The 21,519-nt window shown below is 45.5% G+C and overlaps 1 protein-coding gene across 1 annotated transcript; it reads left to right on the forward strand.

Moving 5' to 3' along the window:
* The first annotated feature begins 539 nt into the window (after positions 1 to 539).
* LOC123121909 (zinc finger protein WIP2) lies at positions 540 to 5,415 on the forward strand. Its single transcript, XM_044542001.1, has 2 exons — positions 540 to 1,380; positions 4,673 to 5,415. Exons 1-2 carry the CDS (start codon positions 607 to 609, stop codon positions 5,129 to 5,131), a joined length of 1,233 nt encoding a protein of 410 aa, XP_044397936.1. The 5' UTR covers positions 540 to 606; the 3' UTR covers positions 5,132 to 5,415.
* Positions 5,416 to 21,519: the final 16,104 nt, after the last annotated feature.

The following is a 21,519-nucleotide window of genomic DNA, read 5'->3' on the forward strand; positions in this document are numbered from 1 at the left end:
GATCTTATGTCGAGATTCGTGTGGATAATTCTTTTTTCTTTTTTTTCCTCTTTGTGCTTGATTCACTCATTTAGATGTGCAATAACTAGGGCACATCTAGATGTGCCCTAGACACACCGCCATAAGTATTGCATATCTAAGTCATATATCATTGATTTTACGCAGAGATTCGTGCAAACTTTTCCTTTTGTATTTTTTTTCTAGTTTGATTAAGTCACTTAGATGTGTAATAACTACAACAATCTAGATGTGCCCTAGACAAACCTTTTCTCATTTTCTAGTTTTACATTTTAGAATTCTAATCGTGCCTGAAATTATGCTCTCATCTTACTGATATACTCCCTCCGTCCCAAAATAAATATCTCAAGCTTTGTACAACTTTATATTAATAAAGTTAATACAAAATTATACAGACCTGTATATATCCAACGTCGGCATGGGGTAAGCTATGTTCCACCGTAAAATGTTGGCGCCCGTCAGCTCATCACGCAGGGCACCCTATAATAACCCTTGCCAACCACCACAGCACAAGTGCACACAACACAAACTCTCTAGCCAAGCCTGGGAAGCTAGAAGTAGAAGCGCGAGCTACCCAGAGCTCGAGCCATGGAGAACCCGTACACGACCTTCCTCAAGAACTACCAACAGCACCGCTACTACTTCTCACCCACGCCGGTGCCGGCGCCAGTGGCGTCCACGACGGCGCCTCCTCCGCTCTCCGCCTACTCCTCCAGCCCCTTCTTCTCCCCGCCGCCTCCTCCTGCCCCGCCGTCGTCGCCCCCGCTCCGGGAAGCCCTGCCCCTCCTCTCTCTCGCCCCCGCCTCCCGCAGGTCGCGTGAGCGGCGGTCCGGCCCCGGCCCAGACGACTCCGACGACGGCGACGAGGAGGATGGGGAGGAGGGGAAACAAGCTCCGGGCCCAGCCGCGAGCAGTAGCCTGCACCACAATCAGCAGCTCGCGGGACGGCAGCTCTTCGCGGACCTGAACTCCAAGGCGACCGACGACGCGATGGACTCGGAGGCGGGCGGCGCAGCGGGGGACGTGACGGTGGCGCTGCATATAGGCCTGCCGAGCGCCGGCACCGCCGCCGGCCTCATCTCCGGGATCTCGGCCGCAGCTAGGGCGGCGAGGGACGACGAGGAGGAAGAGGACGACCGCGTTAGCAGGGAGCTGAGCGGCGGTGGCGCCGAGGGGGACGGAGATGACGACGGCGAGAACGAGGCGGCGGTGGCGCCGGTGCTAGGGTTCGCTTCGACGCCGATCGGGCGGCTGAACAAGGGGCAGTACTGGATCCCGACGCCGACGCAGATCCTCATCGGCCCGACGCAGTTCTCCTGCCCCGTCTGCTTCAAGACCTTCAATCGATACAACAACATGCAGGTGAGCCACTGCCACACACACCTTCAAGAATTAAGCGTTAATTTTCCGCAGTATATGTTGCTGCTCCTCTATGTTCTTAGCAACATTTTGATCTCGACTACTAAAACGGATCGGATTAATTCTCTGGAAATTAACCATGATACACGAACGAGACCGGCGGTTAATTATATCAAATTAAACCCCCTTATATTTTGTTCATAACAACATACTAGTGATTTATTTGATTAAGCAAAACATACTAATTGTGTTGATCCCATTTTGTTGGGACTTGGGACTCGAACAATTTTGGAGCTCCTGTTTTCTCCAGCACAGTTGGATGGATCGATCCTAGCAAGTCCCTAACTGGAATTACCTACCAATAAATGCTGTAGCTGTTGCCTGCGGGTAGGTTAAAATAAATAAAGTTCTACTACTAGTACCACAGTTGTGAAGCTAGCGAACAAGAGTGATGAGACTTGAACGAACGCTACAGCTCGCAGCGTGTAATTGCGCGGGAGGCCGGGAGCTGATCCTTTGCCGGGAATAAAGTTAGAGCAACATCACGTCGGAATCGTTACACATGTGTTGGTCCCGTTACCGTATGCTTCTGTTAGCTAGCTTCGAGCTGCCAATATAAAACCTGAATTTATTAATCAACGTACGCCTCGCCGTGACATCCACCTAACATTTTTATATCCTCTCTGGACAAATGCAACAAAACCCATTTCAGAACGTACTAGTTCATGCCTAGCAGTATGAATGTAGCAAATCTATCACGAAAAATTAATAGATATTCCCCTTATGTTTAAATGTCTGGTTTTTACTAGGAAACCTTCTTTGCCTTGAAAAGTCTCCAAGTTCATGGCTTTTAGGGCTAGTGAAAATTCTTGTCGATGCACAAAGTAAATGTACATATATTCCCGGTTTGGTTTGGCAGTATTGAATTCATGCTCCAGCCAACTCATCCAAAAGTCCGAACTATGGGAAAGGGATGGACATTATACTCCAACAGGCAGCAAAGGTTTTTCAAAATCGTAGTAATCTAAAACCTTGGTATTCCAATTAATGGCCAGCCAATGAATACTTCAGCTTCTGCAAACCACAATTTTTCCCGGTTTGGTTTATAAAAGAGCTCCAGACCTCTTTTTAAAATACTGAAAAAAAAAACAGGGTATGGTTTATGGAACTGTTGTGTTTGTAGATGCTAAGCCTATATCAAACTCGTTTTAAAACAGTGTATTTTTTTATCACAGTATTCTCCCAAAACTCTAAAAAACTGAGCTGCCAAAAACGTAGTCTAGATCTTCTTACTCTTGAAATTTTTCTCCTGATATGCTTCTGTGGACTGAATTAAGCAAATTTCTGACCCAAATGCACCAATTGAGGCAGATGCACAGTTCCTCTTCCGTTGGTGTCTTGTGGTTTAGCTTCTTCTGCTCATGCACGCATGTGGGAACGAGGAAGTGCCATACTAGCTAGTAGGTACCAGGTAGATAGATAGATGCGTACACGTGCTGGTGTCTCTGGACGGGGATCGATTGAGCTGGGCTCGGGAGGGATGGCACAGCTACAGTGGCCTGCCTTTTCGTGTGATTGAACAAGACATATATGGCCCGTCAGGGGGAGCCATGCATGCAACCTTTTGAACTTTTATGCTTTTCTGGGGCCGGAGCTTTCCGAAGCGCTGCGCTCTTTGGAAATGCACCCATGCATGAACGCATGCATGCATGCATGGGTGGTGGCGTGGTGGATGCCACTGTGGAGATCCCAGTGAAGATCGATCTCTGTACGTAACGTAATCAGACGCATGATGCAACTTTTTTTAGACGAATCAGATGCATGCAACAGCTTACTCAGGCCACGGCCGGACGGACATGAGCGTGTGCGTGCAGCTTAGTGTCGTCTGATCGATATGATCGATGCAAAAGCTGGGCCAGCTGCTGCTGCTGCTTTCCTAACACGCCGTGTATCGATCTGGTTCGATCTGATCGATCGCCCAGTGGTCACTACCATGCATATCATGGATGCATGCACTCCAGCCGAGCTGAGTCCTGGCTCATGTGGCTCCCATGTTGTATGAGCTTTGCCTCTAGATTGGATGTTTTGATCAGGGGAGATGAGCTTTTCTTCATCAGCCGGTTCACACCTGACCAGCTAGCATCGAGGGCTAATTAAGCATGCCGTCGAACCGATCGGGCTTTGCTACACCGCCTTCAATTAGTTCTCAATCGCAGCTTTCAACGTCCATGACTGCAAGAGGCCTGTAGCTTAGCTTGCCACTGTGTTCTGTCCCTCCCCGATGACAGTTCCACTGTGCTGTGCGCGAACCGGACATGCACCACAGACACGCATGTGCTACAAGCCTACAACACACAACACAAGCAGCACGCAAGCTAGGGGCCAGTATGGTGGAGTACTAGAGCCGTCGCAACCAAAAGCCGTCAACGCTCGCTCATGCGGCTTCTCTCCGGCCGGTTTCGCCCACTGACTGCCGCTGCGTACGTCTGCATGGGGAAAGCCTCTGAGCTACACAGACTGATGCGGCCAAGCCACGTACCGAGGGCAACAGCATCCACGCGCACCTCGAAATGAGCAACGCATTAAACGCAACCCGGCCTGAAGGTGAATAGAACATGAATATGCTCTTCTGATCCATCGATGTCCACACACGGAACCCTTAAACTCTGCCATCAAACTGACATATGATCATGATCCATGCATGTAGTTCGTACGTAGTACTACTCTTTCGGTTTCCAAATATTTGTCTTTCTAGACATTTCAAATGAACTATAATACACGAATGTATGTAGACATATTTTAAAGTGTAGATTCACCCATTTTGCCCCGTATGTAGTCATTTGTTGAAATTTATAAAAAGACAAATATTTGAAAACGGGGGGAGTGCATAGCAATTATATCAGCCTATCAAGAGCGCAGTACGTACGTGCTAATCAAACGATGCAGCATGCTGCTTCTGCATAGGTTTATCTCTGACGCCTAATTAATATCGACATACTCCGTTCGTGAATAAGTGTACATCTACTTTTTTTTCTATGTCAAAGTTTTCAAATTTTGACCAATTTTATAGAAAAGAGTAGTGACATATATGACATCAAATTGGTATATTATGAAAGTACATTTCAAAACGGATCTAGTGATACTAATTTAGTGCCATAAATGCTGCTACTTTTCCTTATAAAATTGGTCAAAAGTTTAAAACTTTGACTTAGGATAAAAGTTAGAAGTACGCTTGTTCGTGGACGGAGGGAGTAGGTTGTTAAAGTAGCCGATGAATAACTACTTGTGAATGCAGATGCACATGTGGGGGCACGGGTCACAGTACCGGAAGGGCCCGGAGTCGCTGCGGGGCATCCAGCCGACGGCGATGCTGCGGCTGCCGTGCTACTGCTGCGCGCCGGGGTGCCGGAACAACGTCGACCACCCGCGCGCCAAGCCGCTCAAGGACTTCCGCACCCTGCAGACGCACTACAAGCGCAAGCACGGCCTCAAACCCTTCCTCTGCCGCCGCTGCGGCAAGGCCTTCGCCGTCAAGGGCGACTGGCGCACCCACGAGAAGAACTGCGGCAAGCTCTGGTACTGCCTCTGCGGCTCCGAGTTCAAGCACAAGCGCTCCCTCAAGGACCACGCCAGAGCCTTCGGCCAAGGCCACGGCGCGCTCGGCGGCGCCGGGCTCGACGACGACGACGACTGCGCCGTCTCCGACGTCGAGCACGACGGTGCCGCCGCCGCCGTCGCCGCCAGGTCGCCCTGAGCCTCTGAGTCACTCACCGATTGGTCTGGCCGTGGTTATGTGCCGCCGTGCCGGCCCGGATGCTCAAAAGGTGCTAGCTGTGTGCACATCTGAACTACGGAGTGTATACAAGTCCGAAAACTATCGGCGGTGTATACATACTACAAGATCACGAGTTGCTCTTTGATTGGGTTTGCTTCTTCCGCGTTGTCTTCCTACATATCTCGCTTGTATATTAGCTAGGATGAGACCTCAATCAATCGATCATGGAAATGTGTCAACATCTCATTAGCATTTCGCTTGCTTCTAAACCCTCAACTATTACTGCATTACGGCTGTGTCCCTTTTTTCCTTCAAAACCGAGACGGTGTCTCTAGATTTTGCATGATCGATTGATGCACACGACAATGGTTTACGTGCTTGGTTTGTTCCAAATTCCTCAATACCTATATTTTGTTATGGTTTGTTCCACATTTGTCAATACCAAGGCCATTTGTTGATGGCCATTATGTTGACGGCCATTTGTTGATTGATGCACACGACAATGTTGTCATTTTGTTGTTTGAAGAAACCAAGCGCGTGAGCCATCGATCAATTTTGCTTGGTTTGTAATTTGGTTTTAAATATAAAAAAATACAACATGTGTAACATAATATGATTTTCCTTCTATTTTTGTATTGATCACAATTGGCCATATTGATTATTGAATAATAAATATTTACATGCATATAGTTGGCACTATAAAGGCTTGTTTGGTACACGGGGATCCTATCCCCGCCTGATCCCTGGGGAGCTGCCACCCGTGGATAACTCTCCCGGGTTAAATTGGTTGTGCATTTGGTTTACGAGGGAATAGGGAAATCTCACGTCATCCCCGTCAACTTCCCGGGCTAAAAATAAACAAGTCCTGACTTGAGGTAATTCCCCATGATGCTCGCAGAAGGTCTGGTTGAGGGCTGTGTCGTCGCCTCACTATTGTATCACTGGTATGTATCATGCAAGGAAATACATTTTGGTTCCTGGTTATAGATACATCCTATATGGAGAATTTTTTAAAACAATTAAATAAAAAGTCAAAATAATTCAGAAGTATTTTTAGAATAAACTTGACTTACTTTTGCACTAGTATATAAATTTTCACGAACAAAAAACCAACGTTGACTTCAGAGAAAAAAAGACAAAATTTATTTGTTATTATAGATCACTATTCACACTACTTTGGCCAAAAAATTGTCTTTTTTGAAAAGAAGTCAAAGGCTGGTTTTCTTTTTGTGGAATTTTTCTGACAAGTACAATGGAAGGTTAAGTTTATTTCAAAAATATTTTCAATTTTTTTTGACTTTTCATTGAATTACTAAATTGTTTTTCCATATAGGGTGTAGATACACCCATAGACCAAAAGTTCCCCTCCTTATCATGCATGACAATAAATGAAGTCATCTCTGATACTAAAATATGTGCCACTATGCATGATACTAGTACTATATATGATACTCCTCAGCTACCACCAGCTTAAGAGTGTCTTTTCGCAAACAAAGCCTAATGACATTAAGAAGGCAAGCTTAATTATTTGATGTGTATAAAAGAACATACATTATGATCCGTGCACTATTGCGGCACTGTCTACACATGCGGAAAAACTAGTCCCCTCTTTCTTGCATCGGCCAAGTTTCTACGTGCTCTTTTCGGTGCGAGCATCCCGACCTCTCCGCAGAAAGGCTGCGAGACATGTCCCATTGTCTGCGTGCCCTGGATAAACGAGTATTTAATAAAAAACTACCATAATTCATAGAAACGTGTCGAAAAACTATCACTTTACGATTTTATGCCAAAAACTATCATTTTTGTCCTAATCTGTTGCTAAAAACTACTAAATGTGAAAACTACTCGCTTTGACTGGGTTAAACCCGAATCTGACTGCCCAACCCCACTATTTAGGTGCCAGCGTGGCGTAGCGCTCATGGCCAACCGTTAACGCCCGTGACCGCCTATACACCAGTCAGACGCAAGCCAGATAATGGCCATAGTCTGCCGTGCCTGGGCCGGAGGCGAGACTAGTTGCGCCGCCCCTGCGGGCTTCTCTGCCTCGCTGCAGCTCCGCTCTGCCTGTCGCCTGACCCTCCTGCCGCTCAGGACTGCTGCCGCTGAGTGCCGCTCGCCTCCGACCCCGTGGGTCGTTGTGGCCTGCAGCTCCCCGTCAGCTGCAGCCCCGTCGCTCCTCCGTCCAGCTCCGCCATCCGTCTTCGCCAAGTCCGCGCACGACCGGCTCCGCCTGCCCCGACAGTGCTGCTGCTCCTCCCGCGGGCGCCGGCTCGTCCCTGCTGCTCCTTCCGCTGACCGGCTCCCGCACCGGCCAGCTCGCGCCCGCTTCCCGGCCCGCGAGCGTGGCCTCTGCTCCGTGCCGGCTCCAGTCCGCGCCGCCCTGGCTCCCGAGCACCCGCTCGTCCGCCGTCTCGCTCCGGTACAGGCGCCTCCGCGCCCGCCCTCGGCAACTCCGCGCGCCCGCTCATTCCCGTCGCCGACTCCGCCACTCCGGCCGGCCCGGCCTCCCGCGCTGCCCCGCTCCGACAGCTGCTGTGCTGCCTCGCACCGCTCTCGTCTGGCCGCGCGCCTGCATGCCGGTTCCGGGCACCGTCAGCCGGCTCCGCCCCACGCGCCGCGCCAGGTCCTCCGCTGTCGGCCTCCCGCGCCCTCCGTGCAACCCGGCCCGGCCAGCTCCGCGCCTCGGCCGTCTTCGAGTTGGCCCGGCCTCCGCCCGCGCCGGCTTCCCCATCACCGACCTCCATGCTCCTCCTGACGCAGCTGCTTGACCACGAGCTCCAACGCGGTCGCCCCGAATCCGCCTCCCCCAGACCTCCCCGCCGCCCTGCTCGCGCCGGAGCGCCGCCTGCAGGTCGCGCCGTCTCCTCCAGATGCGGCCACACCACCGTAGTACTTCATCTTCTCCGCCTCTGGTGAAGACCGCCGCCATCTCGATCTCTTTCTACGGCAACGGCAAAGTTAACGGTGTTGACTTTTTCCGTCCTGGCATGTGGGCCACACTATCATAAACGAGCCAAAGCGAGCAGTTTTTTCACACTTGGTAGTTTTAGTAACAAATTAGGATAAAAGTGATAGTTTTTGGCACAAAATCATAAAGTGATAGTTTTTCGACACGTTTTCATGAATTGTGATAGTTTTTGGTTAAATACTCTAGATAAAGAGGAAAAGGGGCAATGGCATGTAGCCGGAGATACATCCAAAAACAAAGGGGCTTCCATGCATCCCGTTCCCAGGCTAGCCTAACCCTCGCACACACATATAAACTTGCATGGAGCTTTGACCTACATGTGTGTGCATGCATGTAAAAAAAACTAGAAGAAAAGAAACAACCGTGAGTGAGTGCAAGTGAGAGAGGAGCAAAAAAATAAAAAGCCCAGCTTGCCAGATCTTCTTTCCACGACGAGGACGGGGACGCATGGCCCGGAGATCAACTTTTTGGGCGCACTCGATCCATGATGCCCCGGGGAATGGCCGACAAAAATATGTATAGGCAAGGGAGGTTGATGGACGGAACATGAGACGAGATGAATACACGACACCATACCATGAGATGTTCGCGTCAAATGATGAGCTTTTTCTCCCTCCCCGCTGCGTATCTCCGGTAGAAAGGGAAAGATGCGTGGCCGGAAGAGGGGAATCTAGCTGGCCGGCGACCTTTCGATGATGTCGTAGCTCACAAGGGCCATGTGGGAACATGTATCACTGTTGGAGCAAGCTAGCGGGCTGCGGCCATGGAGATTTGCAGGATCAGTTGCTTTCCTGTTGCAAGGGATGTCGGCATTAGAGCATCTCCACCCATTGACCCCCCGACGCATAAAAATCGCCCCGGCGATACAATCGGCGCTGGGGCCGGTTTTACGCCCACTCGTCGCCCCCAGGCGTCGATATTGGCCCACTTTTCAGCCCCTTCCGGCGAATAAAGGACCCATATGGGCGAGAATAGACCCATATTCAGCGTGGTTCGCCGTGGCTGGCGTTCAATTATCAACATAAATATTTTCTTTATCACATATTTCATCACAGAAAAATCAAATACTTCAACAAAATAGTACAACAACAAATAGTTCAATACAAATTATATAGTTCAACAAATAAAAACTCATATTTCATCACACGTCGCGCCCGGCGTCGCCCTTGAGCCTCCATAGGTGCTCCACCAGATCATGCTGCAGCTGATGATGCACCTGTGGGTCTCGGATCTCCCGACGCATACTGAGGTAAGCAGTCCAGGTTGCCGGTAGCTGGTGATCAATTTCGGCTAGAGGACCCTGACTGTACTATGGTTCAGTGTCAAATACTGGGTCTTCTTGCTCGCTCTCGATGATCATGTTGTGCAAGATGACACAGCAAGTCATGATCTCCCACATTTGATCTTTTGACCAGGTCTGAGCAGGGTACCGGACAACAGCAAATCGAGATTGGAGCACACCAAATGCTCGCTCGACATCCTTCCGGCAAGCCTCCTGTATCTTGGCAAAGTGGGACTTCTTGCCTCCTCGCACAACGTTTGAGATAGTCTTCACAAATGTAGACCATCTCGGATAGATGCCATCGGCTAGGTAGTACCCCTTGTTGTAGTGCCGCCCATTGATCTCGAAGTTCACCGGAGGAGAATGACCTTCAACAAGCTTGGCAAAGACAGTAGAGCACTGCAACACGTTGATGTCATTGTGAGTTCCTGGCATACCAAAGAAGGAGTGCCAAATCCAGAGGTCTGTGTGGCCACCGCCTCAAGTACCACACTGCAACCGTCTTTGGCGCCTTTCTACATCCCTTGCCAAGCAAATGGGCAATTCTTCCATTTCCAATGCATGCAGTCGATCCTTCCAAGCATCCCAGGAAATCCTCTTGCTGCATTCTGTGCTAGGACCCGAGCAGTGTCTTCCGCATTGGGTGTTCTCAAGTATTGCGGTCCAAACGCTGCCACCACTGCCCGACAGAACTTGTAGAAACACTCTATGTTGGTGGACTCGGCCATGCGCCAATAGTCGTCGAGTGAATCACCGGGAGCTCCGTATGCAAGCATCCTCATCGCTGTCGTGAACTTCTGGATCGAGGTGAATCCAAGTTTGCCGGTGCAATCCATCTTGCACTTGAAGTAGTTGTCGAACTCCCGGATGGAATTCACAATCCTGAGGAAGAGCTTTCGGCTCATCTGATAACGGCGTCGAAATGTTTTGTCACCGTGAAGTGGAGCATCGGCGAAGTAGTCGGAGTAGAGCATGCAGTACCCTTCGAGACGATGTCGGTTCTTTGCTTTCACCCGCCCCGACGCCGAGCCACCTCGCCGCGACTTTTCATTGCTCGCCAGCAGCTGGGCGAGGGCGGCGAGCACCACGAGTTGCTCTTCTTCCTGGACGTCGGCCTCGGCTTCCTCCTCCAGCAGCGCGGCGAGCGCTTCCTCGTCATCCGAGTCCATCGCCGAGGCAGGCAAATCGCCGAACACCTTGCGCCCGGTGGGCGTGCACCCGCCGCTAAACTGCCCCTCCGCGGCCGGAAACGGCGGCCGGAAACGCCCAGCTGCTATTGGAGGGGCTGCCGCGGCGAACCTCTGCTATTTTTCCGGCGGGGAATGGCTATCTAGCGGTGAAGGGCGGCGGGCGGCGCCGGGATATAGCTAGTGGCGGCCGAGGGCGCGGGGGTGGGAGGCGAGTCGGGGAAGAAAATCTTGACTTTTCACCTGACAGTGTGGGCCAGCCGCGCTTTTCCCTTGCGCCGGAGCCCCCGATCGCCTCCCAGTGCGCCGGGTTCGGCCTGAGACCGCCGGGCGGAAAAAAGGGCCGAACCGGCGCTTTTCGTCGTCCTGGGGGTGTAACTGGGGCGTTTTTTTGGCGCCGGGGCCGAAAAAGTGGCCTGGGGGAGGGGGGGGGCTGTTGGGGGCGCGGCTGGAGATGCTCTTATGATCTGCGTGCTTGTATGTTTGCAGGAGTTTCTTTCGCGATGATGACTTGTGAAGAGGATTGGAGGGTGATTGCTCGTGAGTTGGGGTAACGTGCAGTGCATTCGGGAGCTTATATTGGAAGATCGGCTCGTACTTTGTACTTTGTAATAGAACAAGTTGTACCATTTTTTCGAAAATGATCAGCTCTATTTATCAAAGTTCACCCGAAGTACAAAGCACCTCAAATATAATAAAACTACATCGAGATTTCAAGACCACCGAACGACCACTACCGCCGCTAGAACAAGCCGTCGACATGCCGCTGTCGCTGCTCCCCTACCAGAGCCGACTTGGCATTGTCAATGACGGTCGGGAAGTTTTTGTGCACGTGCCCCTAAGGACCAGCGCCTTGGAGCCGTGGTAGTCGTTGTTGAACCCTTGATTAGGTCTGAAACACCTTACACCAAATCTCGCCACGCGACAAAAAACCCTAACCTCACCAACTAGAGAAGAAATCAGGAATCTAAGCTGGAACTCCGTAGAGTACATCCAAATGGACGAACTCGTGGAGGATCGGAGCCCGAAAGACAAACTCGAAGAAGAAGAGTTAGCTTCAGCCTGAGCGTCGCACCTGCGAGGACTAAAAAAACTAACCTAAACTACTAACTAGAGCGAAGACACCGGGATTATCCTCCCCACCACCGGGCCGCCAGAGCGGCAGGCGGAGGGGACGTGAATCCACGGACTCACCGGCAAAGTCTGGAGGGAAGAGTATACCCTAGCTAGCCGTCAAGGGTTTTTAACAGACATACACGTAAAAAAATGTGGGTTATCTACAGGGCCATCTCTTGGATGCGTACGTGGTCGTTACTCACTCCTGCGGAAGTCAAGGAGCCTTTGGTTACTTGGTCTACCCGATGGGAGATGGTAGCTCGGGATATCTACAACCGGTTTGAATCCAGTAATAGGTTAGGTGTTTAGTCATCTCGTCTTATTTTCGCCGGTTGTGGCCCTTTTTACCTTTTATTACTTTTTCCGCTCTAATAGAGCATGTATTGGACCGCAGACATTTTGGATACTTCGCTTAATAAAGTGGTTGCATCAATCTGATGCAAGGCCGGGGGTGATCCTCCCTTTCTAAGAAAAAGAGAGAACCCATAGAACATGTTGTATATGTAATTGGTATACTTTGATTTTTCGAGGGCATGGTCAAATCCCTTGTCTCGCAGCTTGATCTGGGACATTTGCGGGACGCAAAGTGTAAACTATTTCAATGTCTCATGGCGGCAGACCTTTGTTTGATGGCTCATCGGCTTGAGCGCCATGGGATCTTGAATTAGAGCTAGCATATGCCTCCTATATGACCATGAAGACTAAATGGTGCACCTCCTCTACAATTGTACCTTCTCTCGTCAATTGTTGCACCATGTGTTGTGAAGTAAGCAAAAGAACCTATGTGTCTCAGATGAAGTCTACCCTCTTTTTGTGTCGGGGAGAAGAATGAGATCCAACTCAAAGTCAAGGAAAGCGGCCTAGACCACCGACTTTTGATGGAAGGCTTCTGAACATGGATTGGTCTAGTAAAACCATTTTTTGGTGAATTAGCTTATCACCGTAATCCATCACTCCGCAATCTCACTATGATTTCACAATATGGTACAAGACAAATGCACACTACACCAACTCCAATATGTTCGTTAATCGGACACACGTTAATGTTTCACAAAGATTGAGTATTCAATGCAGGAGTTGTTCTTGTCGATTATTTGTGAAGTCAAACTATGAACACTGACCGTAATTTTTGGGCTCGTTGATGTAAAGTTCAATTTGTACTTTTGTGTTTCTTCTTATTTTGCTTTGGCGGGTTGTTTTCCTGCTGTCATTTCCTTTTGTTTGTGTTGTACTCTTGTGTTATCATGGTGCCTTATTCCAGCTAGATGATTCCCTACACGTTGTTACGGGATTATTTTGTAATATATTTCAATGATGCTTGATTGTACAACATCAATATTTGATAATGTGGAACTAAAACTGAAGATACAAATGATTATTGCATTTGATTATTGAATAGTTGTATACATATGAATGTTGAGGTAGCTTTTACTTATGAGTGGTCGCATGTTGAGGTGAACCTTTTTCCCATGCATGTTTAATGATGAGGTGGCATGCTTACACATTGAGAGAAATGGGTTCGGGGATTGCTATCTTTCAATGATATTTGATTGTATGAAACATGAATATTTGATAACATGAGAACTAAAATACAAATGATTTATTATTTGATTATTGTATAGTTGTAAAATATTTATTAAATATGAATAAAATGAAAACCCTCATGCATGTTTGAAGGAAATATGCGCTAGAGGCAATAACAAAGATGTTATTTATATTTGCTTATATCATGATAAATGTTTATTATTCGTGCTAGAATTGTATTAACCGGAAATTTGATACATGTGTGAATACATAGACAAAACAAAGTGTCCCTAGTATGCCTCTACTTGACTAGCTCGTTAATCAAAGATGGTTAAGTTTCCTAACCATAGACATGTGTTGTCATTTGATGAACGGGATCACATCATTAGAGAATGATGTGATGGACAAGACCCATCCGTTAGCTTAGCATTATGATCGTTTAGTTTTATTGCTACTGCTTTCTTCATGACTTATACATGTTCCTCTGACTATGAGATTATGCAACTCCCGAATACTGGAGGAACACCTTGTGTGGTATCAAACGTCACAACGTAACTGGGTGATTATAAAGATGCTCTACATGTGTCTCCGATGGTGTTTGTTGAGTTGGCATAGATCGAGATTAGGATTTGTCACTCCGTGTACCGGAGAGGTATCTGTGGGCCCTCTCGGTAATGCACATCACTATAAGCCTTGCAAGCAATGTGACAAATAAGTTAGTTGAAGGATGATGCATTACGGAACGAGTAAAGAGACTTGCCGGTAACGAGATTGAACTAGGTATGAGGATACCGACGATCGAATCTCGGGCAAGTAACATACCGATGACAAAGGGAACAACGTATGTTGTTATGCGGTTTGACCAATAAAGATCTACGTAGAATATGTAGGAGCCAATATGAGCATCCAGGTTCCGCTATTGGTTATTGACCAAAGATGAGTCTCGGTCATGTCTACATAGTTCTTGAACCCGTAGGGTCCGCACGCTTAACGTTCGATGACGATTTGTATTATGAGTTATGTGATTTGATGACGGAAGTTTGTTCGGAATCCCGGATGAGATCACGGACATGACGAGGAGTCTCGAAATGGTCAAGACGTAAAGATTGATATATTGGACGATGTTATTCGGACACCGGATGAGTTCCGAGAGGTACAGGATAATTATCGCAGTGCCGGAGGGTTATCGGAACCCCCCCCCCGGGGAACTAATGGGCCTCGATGGGCCTTAGTGGGAAGAGAGGAAGGGCCAAGAGGGGCTGTCCGCCCCCTGGGTCCAAATTGGACTAGGGGAAGGGGGCGGCGCCCCCTTTCCTTCCCTTCCCCCTCTTCCTTCCTTCTTCCCCCTCTTCCTTAGGTGGAAACCTACTAGGACTTGGAGTCCTAGTAGGATTCCCCTCACCTGGCGCGCCCTAGGAGGGCCGGCCGGCCTCCCCTCCCCTCCTTTATATACGGGGGCAAGGGGCACCCTAGAACACACAAGTTTCTCTTAACCGTGTGCGGTGCCCTGATACGTCTCCAACGTATCTATAATTTTTTATTGTTCCATGGTATATTATATTCTGTTTTGGATGTTTAATGGGCTTTATTATACACTTTTATATTATTATTGGGACTAACCTATTAACCGGAGGCCCAGCCGAGATTGCTGTTTTTTTGCCTATTTCAGTGTTTCGCAGAAAAAGAATATCAAACGGAGTCCAAACGGAATGAAAGCTTCGGGAACGTGATTTTCGGAACAAACGTGATCCAGAGGACTTGGAGTCTACGTAAAGCAATCAACGAGGAAGGCACGAGGTAGGGGGCGCGCCCACCTCCCCCAGGCGCGCCCTCCACCCTCGTGGGCCCCTGGTTGCTCCACCGACATACTTCTTCCCCCTATATATACCCATACACCCTAGAAACATCAGATACGGAGCAAAAACCCTATTTCCACCGCCGCAACCTTCTGTACCCGTGAGATCCCATCTTGGGGCCTTTTCTGGTGCTCCGCCGGAGGGGGCATTGATCACAGAGGGCTTCTACATCAACACCATAGCCTCTCCGATGATGTGTGAGAGTTTACTTCAGACCTTCGGGTCCATAGTTATTAGCTAGATGGCTTCTTCTCTCTCTTTGGATCTCAATACAATGTTCTCCTCGATCTTCTTGGAGATCTATTCGATGTAATCTTCTTTTGCGGTGTGTTTGTCGAGATCCGATGAATTGTGGGTTTATGATCAAGTCTATGTATGAACAATACTTGAATCTCCTCTGAATTCTTTTATGTATGATTGGTTATCTTTGCAAGTCTCTTCGAATTATCAGTTAGGTTTGGCCTACTAGATTGATCTTTCTTGCAATGGGAGAAGTGCTTAGCTTTGCGTTCAATCTTGCGGTGTCCTTTCCCAGTGACAGCAGGGGCAGCAAGGCATGTATTGTATTGTTGCCATCGAGGATAAAAAGATGGGGTTTATGTCATATTGCATGAGTTTATCCCTCTACATCATGTCATCGTACTTAAAGCATTACTCTGTTCTTATGAACTTAATACTCTAGATGCATGCTGGATAGCGGTCGATGTGTGGAGTAATAGTAGTAGATGCAGAATCGTTTCGGTCTACTTGTCATGGACGTGATGCCTATATACATGATCATACCTAGATATTCTCATAACTATGCTCAATTCTATCAATTGCTCGACAGTAATTCATTTACCCATCGTAATACTTATGCTCTTGAGAGAAGCCACTAGTGAAACCTATGGCCCCCGGGTCTATTTTCCATCATATTAATCTTCCAACACTTAGCTATTTTTAATGCCGTTTATTTTACTTTGCATCTTTACTTACTCTTTATCAAAAAAATACCAAAAATATTATCTTATCATATCTATCAGATCTCACTCTCGTAAGTGACCGTGAAGGTATTGACAACCCCTTTATCGCGTTGGTTGCAAGGTTCTTATTTGTTTGTGTAGGTGCGTGAGACTCGCGCGTGGTCTCCTACTGGATTGATACCTTGGTTCTAAAAAACTGCGGGAAATACTTACGCTACTTTACTGCATCACCCTTTCCTCTTCAAGGGAAAACCAACGCAGTGCTGAAGAGGTAGCAAGAAGGATTTCTGGCGCCGTTGCCGGGGAGTCTACGCACAAGTCAAGACATACCAAGTACCCATCACAAACGCTTATCCCTCGCAGTACATTATTTGCCATTTGCCTCTTGTTTTCCTCTCCCCCACTTCACCCTTGCCGTTTTATTCGCCCTCTCTTTTCCGTTCGCCTCTTTTTTTTTGCTTGCTTCTTGTTTGCTCGTGCGTTGGATTGCTTGCTTGTCACGATGGCTCAAGATAACACTAAATTGTGTGACTTTACCAATACCAACAACAATGATTTTCTTAGCACTCCGATTGCTCCTCTTACCGATACTGAATCTTGTGAAATTAATGCTGCTTTGTTGAATCTTGTTATGAAAGATCAATTCGCCGGCCTTCCTAGTGAAGATGACGCTACCCATCTAAATAGCTTCGTTGATTTGTGTGATATGAAAAAGAAGAAAGATGTGGACAATGATATTGTTAAATTGAAGCTATTTCCTTTTTCGCTTAGAGATCGTGCTAAAGCTTGGTTTTCGTCTTTACCTAAAAATAGTATTGGTTCATGGAATAAGTGCAAAGATGCTTTTATCTCTAAGTATTTTCCTCCCGCTAAAATCATCTCTCTTAGAAACGATATCATGAATTTTAAGCAACTTGATCATGAACATGTTGCACAAGCTTGGGAGAGGATGAAATTAATGATACGTAATTGCCCTACACATGGTTTGAATCTTTGGATGATTATACAAAAAATTTATGCCAGGTTGAATTTTGCTTCTAGAAATCTTTTAGATTCGGCCGCTGGAGGCACTTTTATGGAAATCACTTTAGGAGAAGCTACTAAACTCCTAGACAATATTATGGTTAATTATTCTCAATGGCACACCAAAAGATCTACTAGTAAAAAGTTGCATGCGATAGAAGAAATTAATGTTTTGAGTGGAAAGATGGATGAACTTATGAAATTATTTGGTAATAAGAGTGTTTCCTCTGATCCTAATGATGTGCCTTTGTCTACCTTGATTGATAATAATAATGAATCTATGGATATGAATTTTGTTGGTAGGAATAATTTTGGTAACAACACGTATAGAGGAAACTTTAATCCTAGGCCGTACCCTAGTAATTCCTCTAATAATTATGGTACTTTCTACAACAATTCTTATGGAAATTTTAATAAGATGCCCTCTGAATTTGAGACTAGTGTTAAGGAGTTTATGAATTCGCAAAAGAATTTCAATGTTTTGCTTGAAGAAAAACTGCTTAAGGTTGATGAATTGGCTAGGAACGTTGATAGAATTTATCTTGATGTTGATTCTTTGAAACTTAGATCTATTACACCTAAGCATGATATCAATGAGTCTCTCAAAGCCATGAGAATTTCCATTGATGAGTGCAAAGAAAGAACCGCTAGGATGCGTGCTAAGAAAGATTGCTTTATGAAAGCGTGTTCTTCTAGTTTCTATGAAAATAAAGATGAAGATCTAAAAGTTATTGATGTGTCTCCTATTAAATCTTTGTTTTGCAATATGAATCTTGATAATGATGGGATTGGAGATGAGTCACCTTTACCTAGAAGGCGTCCAAAAATTCGGAGTTTTTAGATCTTGATGCAAAATTTGGTAAAAGTGGGATTGAAGAGGTCAAAACTTTAGATATTAATGAACCCACTATTTTGGATTTCAAGGAATTTAATTATGATAATTGCTCTTTGATAGATTGTATTTCCTTGTTGCAATCCGTGCTAAATTCTCCTCATGCTTATAGCCAAAATAAAGCTTTTACTAAACATATCGTTGATGCTTTGATGCAATCTTATGAAGAAAAACTTGAGTTGGAAGTTTCTATCCCTAGAAAATTTTATGATGAGTGGGAACCTACTATTAAAATTAAAATTAAAGATCATGAATGCTATGCTTTGTGTGATTTGGGTGCTAGTGTTTCCACGATTCCAAAAACCTTGTGTGATTTGCTAGGATTCCATGAATTTGATGATTGTTCTTTAAACTTGCACCTTGCGGATTCCACTATTAAGAAACCTATGGGAAGAATTAATGATGTTCTTATTGTTGCAAATAGGAACGATGTGCCCGTAGATTTTATTGTTCTCGATATAGATTGCAATCCTTCATGTCCTACTATTCTTGGTAGACCTTTCCTTAGAACGATTGGTGCAATTATTGATATGAAGGAAGGGAATCCAATTTCCATTAAGGAAAGGTATGGAACACTTCCCTAGAAAGAAAATAAAATTACCATATGAATCTATTATGAGAGCTACTTATGGATTGCCCACCGAAGATGGCAGTACCTAGATCTATCCTTGCTTTTATGCCTAGCTAAGGGCGTTAAACGATAGCGCTTGTTGGGACGCAACCCAATTTTATTTTGGTTTTTTTGCTTTTTGCTTCTGTTTAGGAATAAATATTTGATCTAGCCTCTGGTTAGATTTTTTTTGTGTTTTAATTAGTGTTTGTGCCAAGTTAAACCTATAAGATCTTCTTGGATGATAGTTATTTGATCTTGCTGAAAATTCCAGAAACTTTCTATTCACGAAAACAATTGTTTAAAATCACCAGAACGTGATAAAATACTGATTCCAATTGAAGTAGATCAATAAACACATTTTCTATGTCTTCCTATTTTGGTAGAATTGTTTGGGTTCCAGAAGTTTGCGTTAGTTACAGATTACTACAGACTGTTCTGTTTTTGACAGATTCTGTTTTTCGTGTGTTGTTTGCTTATTTTGATGAATCTATGGCTAGTAAAATAGTTTATAAACCATAGAGAAGTTGGAATACAGTAGGTTTAACACCAATATAAATAAAGAATGAGTTCAACACAGTACCTTGAAGTGGTGTTTTGTTTTCTTTCGCTAACGGAGCTCACGAGATTTTCTGTTGAGTTTTGTGTTGTGAAGTTTTCAAGTTTTGGGTAAAGATTTGATGGATTATGGAACAAGGAGTGGCAAGAGCCTAAGCTTGGGGATGCCCATGGCACCCCAAGGTAATCTAAGGACACCAAAAAGCCAAATCTTGGGGATGCCCCGGAAGGCATCCCCTCTTTCGTCTTCGTCTATCGGTAACTTTACTTGGAGCTATATTTTTATTCACCACATGATAAGTGTTTTGCTTGGAGTGTCTTGTATGATTTGAGTCTCTGCTTTTTAGTTTACCACAATCATCCTTGTTGTACACACCTTTTGAGAGAGACACACATGATTCGGAATTTATTAGAATACTCTATGTGCTTCACTTATATCTTTTGAGCTATATAGTTTTTGCTCTAGTGCTTCACTTATATCTTTTAGAGCACGGTGGTGGATTTATTTTATAGAAACTTTTGTTCTCTCATGCTTCACTTATATTATTTTGAGAGTACTACAAAACAGCATGGTAATTTGCTTTAATCGTAAAAATTGGTTCTAATATGATAGGCATCCAAGATTAGTAAAAAAATAATCTTATGGGTGTGTTGAATACTATGAGAAGTTTGATGCTTGATAATTGTTTTGAGAAATGAAGATGGTGATATTAGAGTCATGCTAGTTGAGTGGTTATGAATTTGAGAAATACTTGTGTTGAAGTTTGTGATTCCCGTAGCATGCACGTATGGTGAACCGTTATGTGATGAAGTCGGAGCATGATTTATTTATTGATTGTCTTCCTTATGAGTGGCGGTCGGGGATGAGCGATGGTCTTTTCCTACCAATCTATCCCCCTAGGAGCATGCGCGTAATACTTTGCTTTGATAACTTGTAGATTTTTGCAACAAGTATATGAGTTCTTTAAGACTAATGTTGAGTCCATGGATTATACGCACTCTCATCCTTCCACCCTTGCTAGCCTCTCTAATACCGCACACTTTTCGCCGGTATAATACACCCACCATATACCTTCCTCAAAACAGCCACCATACCTACCTACCATGGCATTTCCATAGCCATTCCGAGATATATTGCCATGCAACTTACCACCGTTTCGTTTACTATGACACGCTTCATCATTTTCATAATTGCTTTGCGTGATCATGTAGTTGACATCATATTTGTGGCAAAGCCACCATTCATGATTCTTTCATACATGTCACTCTTGATTCATTGCATATCCCGGTACACCGCCGGAGGCATTCACATAGAGTCATATTTTGTTCTAAGTATTGTTGTAATTCTTGAGTTGTAAGTAAATAAAAGTGTGATGATCATCATTATTAGAGCATTGTCCCAAGTGAGGAAAGGATGATGGAGACTATGATTCCCCCACAAGTCGGGATGAGACTCCGAACGAAAATAATAAAAAAAGAGAAAGAAAAGAGGTCATAAAAAAGAGAAAAAATGCCCAAACAAAAAAAAAGAAAAAATGAGAGAAAATGAGAGAAGGGACAATGCTACTATCCTTTTTCCACACTTGTGTTTCAAAGTAGCACCATGATCTTCATGACAGAGAGTCTCCTATGATATCACTTTCATATACTAGTGGGAATTTTTCATTATAGAACTTGGCTTGTATATTCCAGTGATGGGCTTCCTCAAAATGCCCTAGGTCTTCGTGAGCAAGCGAGTTGGATGCACACCCACTTAGTTTCTTTTGTTGAGCTTTCATATACTTATAGCTCTAGTGCATCCGTTGCATGGCAATCCCTACTCACTCGCATTGATATCTATTAACGGGCATCTCCATAGCCCGTTGATACGCCTAGTTGATGTGAGACTATCTTCTCCTTTTTTGTCTTCTTCACAACCACCATTCTAGTCCACATATAGTGCTATGTCCATGGCTCACGCTCATGTATTGCGTGAAGATTGAAAAAGTTTGAGAACATCAAAAGTATGAAACAATTGCTTGGCTTGTCATCGGGGTTGTGCATGATTTAAATATTTTGTGTGGTGAAGATAGAGCATAGCCACACTATATGATTTTGTAGGGATAACTTTCTTTGGCCATGTTATTTTGAGAAGACATAATTGCTTAGTTAGTATGCTTGAAGTATTATTATTATTATTTTTATGTCAATATTAAACCTTTATCTTGAATCTTTCGGATCTAAATATTCATACCACAAATAACAGAATTACATTGAAAATTATGCTAAGCAGCATTCCACATCAAAAATTCTGTTTTTATCATTTACCTACTCGAGGACGAGCAGGAATTAAGCTTGGGGATGCTTGATACGTCTCCAACGTATCTATAATTTTTTATTGTTCCATGCT

The sequence above is a fragment of the Triticum aestivum genome, chromosome 5D, assembly GCF_018294505.1.
Source record: "Triticum aestivum cultivar Chinese Spring chromosome 5D, IWGSC CS RefSeq v2.1, whole genome shotgun sequence".
Classification (NCBI taxonomy): Eukaryota; Viridiplantae; Streptophyta; class Magnoliopsida; order Poales; family Poaceae; genus Triticum; species Triticum aestivum.

Bases quoted from the DNA above. Each gene is read 5' to 3' on its own strand.
- LOC123121909 (XM_044542001.1), top strand. From the start codon at position 607: ATGGAGAACCCGTACACGACCTTCCTCAAGAACTACCAACAGCACCGC. The intron at 1,381-4,672 runs GTGAGCCACTGC...TTGTGAATGCAG, and splicing joins ATCGATACAACAACATGCAG to ATGCACATGTGGGGGCACGG.